The following is a 9,951-nucleotide window of genomic DNA, read 5'->3' on the forward strand; positions in this document are numbered from 1 at the left end:
AGCTTGTGCTATCCAAACCACTACCCTTTGTGATATCCCCATGGTTTGTGAGTTTCCGGATGTATTTCCAGAGGAGTTATCAGGTTTACCACCTGATAGAGATGTGGATTTAAGATTGAGTTAGTGCCAGGTACGACACCTATCTCAAGAAGACCTTATAGGATGCCACCAAATGAGTTAGCAGAACTTAAGATTTAGTTACAGGATCTATTGGACAAGGGTCTCATTCAACCTAGTTCATCTCCATGGGGATGTCCAGCATTGTTTGTAAAGAAGAAGGACAAGTCCCTGAGAATGTGTGTAGATTACAGACCACTCAATGCTGTGACCATCAAGAACAAGTACCCGTTGCCCCACATCGACATCTTGTTCGATCTGTTGGCAAAGGCAAAGGTATTCTCCAAGATTGACTTGAGATCAGGCTATCATCAGATAAAGATTAGGCCAGAGGATATACCCAAGACTGCTTTCTCCACTCGGTACGGCTTATATGAGTATTTGGTTATGTCTTTCGGACTAACGAATGCTCCTACCTACTTTTTGTACCTGATGAATTCGATATTCATGCCCAAGCTTGACAAGTTCATGGTCATGTTTATCGTTGATATATTGATTTATTTGGAAAATGAGGCGGATCATGAAGAGCATCTGAGGATTGTTCTATCCAGATTGAGGGAGCATAAGTTATATGCGAAATTTAGCAAGTGTGAATTTTGGTTGAGCAAAGTACCTTTCTTAGGTCATATCTTATCAAGAGATGGAATATCGGTAGACCCATCAAAAGTACAAGAGGTCATGGATTGGAAGGCCCCGACTTTGGTTCATGAAGTTCGGAGTTTTCTAGGGTTAGCAGGATATTATCGTTGTTTCATCCCAGATTTCTCAAAGATAGCTAAGCCCATGACTAGGCTACTTTAGAAGGATGCAAAGTTCAATTGGACACTAGAATGTGAAGCAGCTTTTCACACCCTCAGGACTCTGTTAACTACAGCCCCTGTCTTAGCACAACCCAACATTAAGAAGCCTTTCGATGAATTTTGTGATGCATCGGGTATAGGTTTGGGGTGTGTGCTCATGCAAGAAGGAAGAGTTATTGCATATGCTTCTCGACAGTTGAGAAAGCATGAAGTCAACTACCCCACGCATGATTTGGAACTTGCAGCAGTTGTTCATGCATTAAAGATATGGAGACATTATTTGTTGGGCAATGTATGTCATATATATACTAACCATAAAAGTCTCAAGTATATCTTTACCCAACCAGAGCTGAACATGAGACAGCGAAGATGGCTAGAACTGATTAAGGACTACAATTTGGAAGTACATTACCATCTGGAGAAAGCCAATGTTGTAGCCGATGCACTCAGTCGGAAATCTCATTGCAACACTGTCCAAGCATTGTTGGAAGATGGCTTCAATTTGTTACATCCTGTTGTACTGCACAATATCACTATTAGTTGCTCACTTAAGAGCAAAATCATAGAGCTGCAGCAGACAGATATAGGTATAAGTCACATCAAGAGAAAGATGAAAGAGCAAGAAACTAAGCATTTCAGATTGGACGAAAGGGGTGTGCTATGGTTTGAGGACCGACTTGTGGTACGAAAGACCGTGAGCTTAGAAATCAAATTCTAGAGGAAGCTCATTCATCCAAATTGTCTATCCATCCGAGTAGTAGTAAGATGTATCAAGATTTGAAAACCTATTTTTGGTGGACTAAGATGAAGAAGGAGATCGCAGCCTATGTCACTAGGTGCGATAACTGCAGTAGAGTAAAAACTATTCATATGAAATCTACTGGGTTACTTCAGCCATTGCCTATTCTAGGTTGGAAATGGGAAGAAATCAGTATGGACTTTATCATAGGCCTTCCAATGACACAACAAGGTCACGATTCAATATGGGTCATTGTAGATCGTCTCACCAAGTTAGCACATTTTATACCTGTGAACATAAGGTATCACGTGGGGAAGTACGCTGAGCTGTATGTTTCTCAGATCGTGAGACTACATGGAGTACCTAGGACCATAATCTTAGACCGAGGACCACAGTTCGTAGCTCGTTTATGGGAACATTTGCACCAAGCTTTGGGAACTAAATTGATCAGAAGTTCGGCATACCATCCACAAACTTTAGGACAAACTGAGCGAGTGAACCAGATCTTAGAAGATTTGCTGAGAGCTTGTGTTATATCTTCCAAGGGTTCATGGGAGAAATGGTTACCTTTAGCTAAGTTCTCCTACAACAACAGTTATCAAGCAAGTATCAAGATGGCTCAGTTTGAAGCCTTGTACGACAGAAAATATAGAACTCCGTTGAATTGGATTGAGCCCGGTGAAAGGAGATACTTTGGTATTGACTTTGTCAATGAAGCTAAAGAGCAAGTGTGTATTATGCAATAGCATATGAAGGTAGCTCAATCTAGATAAAAGAGTTATGCTGATAAAAGAAGAAGGCCACTAACTTTTGAAGTGGGCGACTATGTATACTTGAAAGTATCACCCATGAAGGGGGTGAAGAGGTTTGGAGTGAAAAAGAAGCTTGCGCCTAGATATGTAGGACCATACAAGATTATGGAATGGAAAGGGAATGTCGCTTATAAGTTACAACTTCCACCAGAGATGAGTGCAATATTTGATGTCTTCCATGTTTCTCAGTTGAAGAAATGTCTTCGTATACCTGAAGAAGCTATTGCACCCACCAACATAAAGTTTCAATTATATTTGACCTATGAAGAAAAGCCAATCCAAGTGTTAGAAAAGATGGAAAGAGTAACACGGAGTAAGATCATTAAGTTCTATAAGGTGGTGTGGAACAATCACAGTGAACAAGATGTTACGTGGGAGCGAGAGGATTATTTACGAGAGGTTTATCCTGCCTTTTTCCAAGAATGGTAGGTCTTGCAAATCTCGAGATGAGATTTTTATAAGGGGGAGGGGCTGTAACACCCTAGGTGTTGAGCTTGCATAATTTGACTTGCATTGCATGAGCATGAGCAAAGTGCATTCATATATAAGCTTTTACAATTGAAACATGTGATTGAAACATATGAAACATGCTTGTTATTTCATGTCTCCTTGTATCTATGCATATGATCATGAGTGAATACATGTAATGGTTTATGTGAGTCACTAAAGCATATTAGCTACACATATGATGACTAGTGGAACAATGGTTATGAAGGTCACTTTTCATGATCAAGTCCTTAAGTGATGCTATATATGTTGACCTAGACAGCTCTATGTGTAACCAATGCAAGAAATGATTATGTGACCTTACAAATAGTTTAATCATGTTTAGAAGATCATTATGAACAACTTTGGTATTCATGGTTAGTGCTAAATTGGTCACTAAGTACTAGTTCATGTATAAGTCATCTTTTGAATGTAAGGTGTTTGACCAAGTTTGAACCATATGATAGAGACCTTTCATGGAGGTGGTCACTAAAGCAAAGTTGTAGTATTTGATAAGAGGAACAACTTTTATTTTTGGGTCATATACTAGTTTAGCTCCTAACATGCTTGAATTAGGCTCACAAGAATCATCAATTCCCTATTTTCAACACTTACCAAAAATTTTCTATGTCATATACCATGATAGTGCTGACAAGCTCGACTTTGGGATGAAATAACTCGAGTTTGGTTGAGAATTAGGGCATGAGTTCTAAATAGAAATTGGAGCTAGTACATAGGTCTGCAATTCCCATTTAGGTTGTTTGCACGATGGAGTTATTGATTATCTGTTTGATCATCGTGAAATCACGTCGTTAGGGCTATATCGGGGCGTTGATGTCTGAGCCAACTCGTTCTTCAGTGGCCGACCGGCCACAGAGTCTGGCCACCATGTGGAGCCGGTGGCAAGCCACGTGTCGCCGCTGGTCTGTCTAGCCAGGCAGCGTGGGGCCCGAGCGTGCCTTTATCACCCCCAGCATCCGCCCATCATGCCAGCACTCAGCATTTCATTTTCTGGCCTCCTCCTTCACCGTTGGCAGCAACACAGTAGCCGCCGTTGCCATCGCAGCCACTTCGCTGAGCTCGCCCATGCTCACCGCCGCCCCATTCTCTAATCGACCGCACTCGTAGCTCCGCCTCACCCTGCTCCACCCTTCCCACCTTGCCGCGCCCACTGTCGTGCCTTTGGTAAGTCGTTGTTCACATTGCGCCACTATGGGTGCGTCCTTGTAGGAGCTCCGCCATGGCCACCGCCGTGGCCATGCTTCGCTAGAGCACCTCCAACCGCCTAGGTCGCATAGATGTATTCGCTCGGTCACCATGATGTTGTAGCACACCTCGCCTGGCTTCGCTATGGCCGGTCATGACCGGCGCACCGCTGAGCAGCGCCGCCATGCCACCATGGCCGGTGATGAGCATGCTCCACCACACCTTCACTGCCACCACCTAGGTCATTAGACGCGCGCTGCTCCGTAGAACACGTAGGTTCATTTATCACCGCCGGCGACCTCACCGACGATGAGCTGTGGCCAAACCGCATCGATGCAGTGTCGTGCCATGTATTTGTTTCACTGACATGTGGGGTCGACTGACAGCAGGTCCCGCCTGTCAGCGACTGTAGTGCAGTAGGCTAGTTCATTTGTTCCTGTTTTCGTGTGCAACTTTGAAAATTGATAAGTTGAGTTATAGAGATCCAAAATTTGTGAACCAAATTTTGTAGTGTTCCTTAGGAAGTGTAGTATTTATGAAAAATATGATATTAGCATTTGTAGTAGAGTTTCTAGAAGATTTGAAATGAAACTTGAAATGTGTTTTTAAATGTATGTAAAATTGTTTAATTTATATCTAGAGTTCCAGTGCTCCAAAAATTATGAAATTTATGTGGTGAGCTGTTCTTGATAAGTATAAGCTCTGGTAAAAACTTGAGGGCCATAGGATGAATATATTTCTAGTTATAGATTTTCCTTTTATAATTAGGTGATTCTTGTATGAATTTTTATAAATTAATTATGAATCCAATACTCATGAAATTTATTGGAGGTTGTCCTAGTACCATATGGATGCTAACAAAAATATAAAATCTGTTGCTTGACACTTTTCACTAGGGTTTCCTATTTGTGCTATTTTAAGCCTTTATGCCTTGTCATTTTTGCATAGGATGTTTTACTTGGTAAAATGGCATGAAACTTTTATAGGGGTCTATTGGTAGCACTAGTAAGAGACTATAAATTTGTGAGAATTTATGATGCACCTTTAGTATATGTTTAGTATTTCCCCTAATTATTTAATTAAATTAATAAAGGCATTTAAATAATTAGATTGTAATTAAGCATGATGTTTTCTATGGTTCTTATGATGCATAGTAACTATTGATGTCAATGGTAAGGCTTAGAAGCCATTGATTGTATACAAATAACTAATTATCGCTTTATCATTCAAATACAAGATTGCATGTATAGTTTTGATTGTGTGGATGATTTCGTATGGATAATAGTCTCTGCTGTAAAACTTGTTAATAACAAAGTTGTAGATAACTTACTAATATACCTTGTGTTAAATTTTCACAACCATAGGACTTAGGGTTTTTGAGTTCTAGCTGTTACAAGTTTGCTGTCTAAAAGGTTTACTTTCTGGACAGATTTGATTGAATGAATTGTTTGCCCTATATAGATCTTGAATCATAGTAAGAGTATTAAAGGAAAGTTGTAGATAATTTTATAAGCTTTCCAAAAAGTCCAAGATCACCACATTTGGATAAGTAGAACTTCAGTTATGAGTAAAATAAGTAGCTGCTGTTTTGTGATATAGTAAATGCATTGTTGAAGTAGTTGATGAAATAATCAAGAAGAGATATGCACATACTCAGTAAAATGTGATGCACTTATTATTACTTTAACACCATGTTGTTAAGAATGCATACAAGAATCCATTCATCATGTATCACCATACTATACTTGTCAACATGTATGCATTCGCAATATCTTATGCCATACTCATGCATCTAGGATCGACACAGGAGATAACGTTGCTAGAGTTCAACGAAGGAGAGGAAGGGGACCAGCAGGAGATTCCTCAAGCCATAGCTCCCAAAGGCAAGGAGTGGAACCTAGAGGAGCTTCCGGAGTGCCCTGACCACCGCTCCACTTCCTTTGTGAAAGGCAAGCCCTGGAGCATTCTAAGTCTCCCAGTATTTTACAAAATATTACTCAAGTCCTTATGATTGATGCATTAGGTTATAAGAGTTGATTGGAACCACTTGAAGCATATGATTTCCTTGTCTAGAAATACTACCTTTATCCCTATATAGGTCTAGGATCAAATTTATGCTTAGACCAGTAGAAGTCGGGTGATTTCCTGTCACCTGCGAGATATAGGTGGATACCAAAGCACGGTTGGCTATATTTGCTATCGTGGAAAAGAACCATGGGGTAAAAGTAAATCAAGGCCGGGCGGAGTCTATGGTAGGTTGACTCATATGATTCCGTCTGTGCCGATTAAGGACCATACCATTGTTGGTACTTCTGACAAGATTGAACGCATGCCTATCACTTAGCTGGCCGGATAACTCATTTCGACCGCGAAGCCGAGTAGCTCAACTTAGGCCAGGCCCTGCTCTGTAAGAGTGTGCACTCTAGATGGTAGTAAGGATGTGTGGGGAGCCAGACTAAGCCCAAGGGCAGGCTGGGCCTAAACGTCCTGGCATTTGGTTGTCCCTGATTGTGCGGCGCTGGGAGAACCCGTGAAATGTGTACTTGAGTTGTACCAAAGGTGACCTAAGGTGACTGTTGATCTAGTCTGCCTAGGTTTGTGTTAGGAGTAAAATCCCAGCTGGTTGAAATCGATTCGAATCGCCGTCTCTCCCGGATAGTGAGAAACTTGGCTAGCCCCAACATCGTAGTAACTGTATTATGGAATATGATGGTTCAGATAAACATGGAATTACAATACCTGCTATGGTTACTATTGTATGCTCTTAAAATGACATACCACATGTTTGGCATAGGATAGTTGCTAATTTAGAGATGGATAGTCATAATTAACTTGATAACTGAATTATAATTATGTAATCGAGTTAATTGCTTTTTATGCAAAATGTTGTCAAGCTACATCCACTTATACAGCCTTGCATGATCCTTGGAGTCATTTTATTTCTGGTTTATGATGGGTAAGTCTAGCTGAGTACCTTCTCGTACTCAAGGTTTATTTCCCATTGTTGCAGATGGCACTGTTTACCATGGTTATTGCAAGAGTTGCTTCTATCCCGCTGTGAATGAGGAGTAAGCCTTGGGCAGGCTTCTTATTTAATCCTTCTACATGCTTTTGTGTGGATTGTGATCGTATGTTGGCACTGTATCAAACTATGTTGGCAAATGCTACTTTCAAACTTATTTTGCTTCCGCTTTTATCTATCAAACTTGGTTTGTAATAACTTTGTTTCATACTCTGATGATAGAAATGCATCTATGAACTTTATGTAATATGTGACATGTATGTTGAATCCTGTACGATCTTGGTTGTTGTAAATCGTTTATCGAGACCCATCGTGGTACTCGATGGACTACCAAGTTTATGTGGGTTTAAGTATGACAGTGCGACCACTTGCGGGCTACCATTGTACTTGTGCTCTTATAAATTGGTCGGTTCTGCGACACTGGTGGAGCTTCCTCTACGGCTTCTTCGAACCAGATGCTGAAATTGGAGAAACAAATTTAAGCAGGAAGCATGTACAAATTGCATTGCTATCTGCACCCCCAACCCCTGCCGCATCCCACCCAAACTCAATACAAGGTAGAACAAGCACATCAACTACAAGGGCCACTGGCTCATCTTGCAAATCTGAATATGTTTCATCTGTATCACCAAATCCCTCAACAACCACCCCTAGTTCTTCTATCTTCCTATGAATCTTTGTGACTTGTGCCTCCCGCTCTCGTTCAAAAGCAGTTAGTGACTGTTCATCTAGATTACAAAGGTATTTATTAACTAAAGCTTCTAGTGAATGTCAACATAACAGAGAGCAAGAGTATGCAAATAAGCGCCTAACTAGTAACTACAACTTATATGAAAGTCATTAATCCAATAAGCACATGTCAGCTACACTCAACTATAGGAAATATGCAACCCCATCGCTATCTACATATCCCAGGTTGAACCACTACAATACAACACACATCATAAAAGGAATTTGGGTACCTCTTCCTCTACGTACCCTAGCTATGCTTCATCGTTGGCACAACCGTCTTGTCATCATGGTCATGGAACTGGTATGGCCTATGTTGATAAAGGGGTACCAGATATGACTCTGGCTAGGGTTTAGATCTAACTAGTCGTGACAGGTGCTGAAGTAGGGGATCTAGATCTGGCCTATACCATCATCGAGGCAGTCCATCCACCATCAGCTGACCTACTATTGATGAATTGAAGGGGATCTGGCTCTAGCTAGGGTTCGAAAAGCTATGAGAGAGGGTGGCACTAGAGAGTGGAGATTGATGAGTTGATCTATTGTACTGATGGCGCCTAGGGTCCAGAGAGGGATGGTAGATGGGGCGACTAGATAGTGGAGAGGAAGGCCATGGGGCTAGGATTTAGAGCGGGAGGAGAGATGGTGGTGGCTAGAGGATGGAGATGGAGGCAGATATGGTGACTCCTTGCACTTTTATGTGGCCATCATAGTACCACAAATGCCCTTGTCTAAAATTGATGGCATGGTAAACCTAATTTCCACACGGAGGGCAAAAGAGAGACATCTAATCTTTGGTGCGTGTTGGCAGGACTACTCGGCGCGGTGCAAAATTTTCACCTAAAATCAAATTTTTGCATGGGCAGATCTCCCCGTATGTTCGGGGCCCACCAACACTGCAAAATTGAATCCTGAGAAATGGACAAAAAACTCAATAACTTTTGGCTCCGTTGGAATGGAGGAGAAACATGAATTTTGAAGGATCCAAATCCTATAGGGAAAAATCCTATGAAGCCCTTTGGACCGGTAGCTCCGGTGGAAACCCTGGCTCCACCGCATGCAAGTTCGCATATGAATGGAGGTGGGTGGTGGCCAGGGCTGACGTAGCCCCATGGCAAAAGCCATGCGTCACTACCTCCCGGATCCGCGATGGTAGAGCATGGATGCGCTCAAGGAAGTTCGGCCCCACCGATAGGACGAACACGGCATTTAGCTGCTCCATGATAGCTGAAAGAGCAAGAACAAGAAAACCATACCAATTAATAAGGTGTGGTGCCACACAAAACAAGAAGATACAATAATGACAATGCCTTACCAATGAGCTGCGCCTACGCTTAACCCGTTGTGGCTTCAGCCGCGGCCATCTCCCTATCGGCTACGGTGAGTGCCATCTCCATAGTGGAGAGGGACGACCGTAGCCACTCCGCCTCTCGGTTTTCCACACGGAGAGCATGCCTGGTCACATCCAACTCCCATGCTATCATCTCCTCACTTGGACGCTTCTCCGCCAACATGGTTTAAGCTTGAAGAACGAGGTCCTAGGGAGGAGGAAGCGAGCAGGAAAGGTGACTTCACAAGGTTACAAGGCAACTGTATTGCCTCCCCTATTTTTCCTCTATTTTTATAACAGGGGACATGCTCGGCCGATGGACCCAAATTCCACCAGATGTCGGGCGATAGCAGGAGGTAAGGTGAGGCCACATCTCCCTGATCTCTGAGGAGCATGCCTTCCAAGAAATACACATTGAGAAACAAGCTGCCAAAACAGAGTAGCTAGATAGCTATTCATATTTTACTGCACTCACAAGAAAGTTCGAATGCAGCACATTTGATCTCGTTGGACACTATACAGTTTAGAGCTATGAGTAAAACTATTGCCAACGGAGTGCACTCGATCATAACATTTGTATCAGTAGTAGTAGTCATGAGTGGCTTTGATCTACGTTGAACCCAAGTCATCTTATTTTCATGTAGTTGATAAGATTTTTTGAACTTGCAAGAACCATACATCAAAGTTAATTTTATTAAGAATTTAGTTTT

The 9,951-nt window shown here is 41.9% G+C and overlaps 1 protein-coding gene across 1 annotated transcript in view; it reads right to left on the bottom strand.

Moving 5' to 3' along the window:
- LOC136454634 (poly [ADP-ribose] polymerase 2-like) overlaps positions 1–9,425 on the bottom strand; it is a 130,370-nt gene extending 120,945 nt beyond the window's left edge. Inside the window, exons 1-2 of the mRNA XM_066454996.1 lie at positions 9,251–9,425; positions 9,047–9,138 (exon numbers count right to left, since the gene is read on the bottom strand). Coding sequence (XP_066311093.1) covers positions 9,047–9,138; positions 9,251–9,425 — 267 coding nt within the window. The remainder of the gene's footprint in view (positions 1–9,046; positions 9,139–9,250) is intronic.
- Positions 9,426–9,951: the final 526 nt, after the last annotated feature.

Source organism: Miscanthus floridulus, chromosome 5, assembly GCF_019320115.1.
Source record: "Miscanthus floridulus cultivar M001 chromosome 5, ASM1932011v1, whole genome shotgun sequence".
NCBI lineage: Eukaryota > Viridiplantae > Streptophyta > Magnoliopsida > Poales > Poaceae > Miscanthus > Miscanthus floridulus.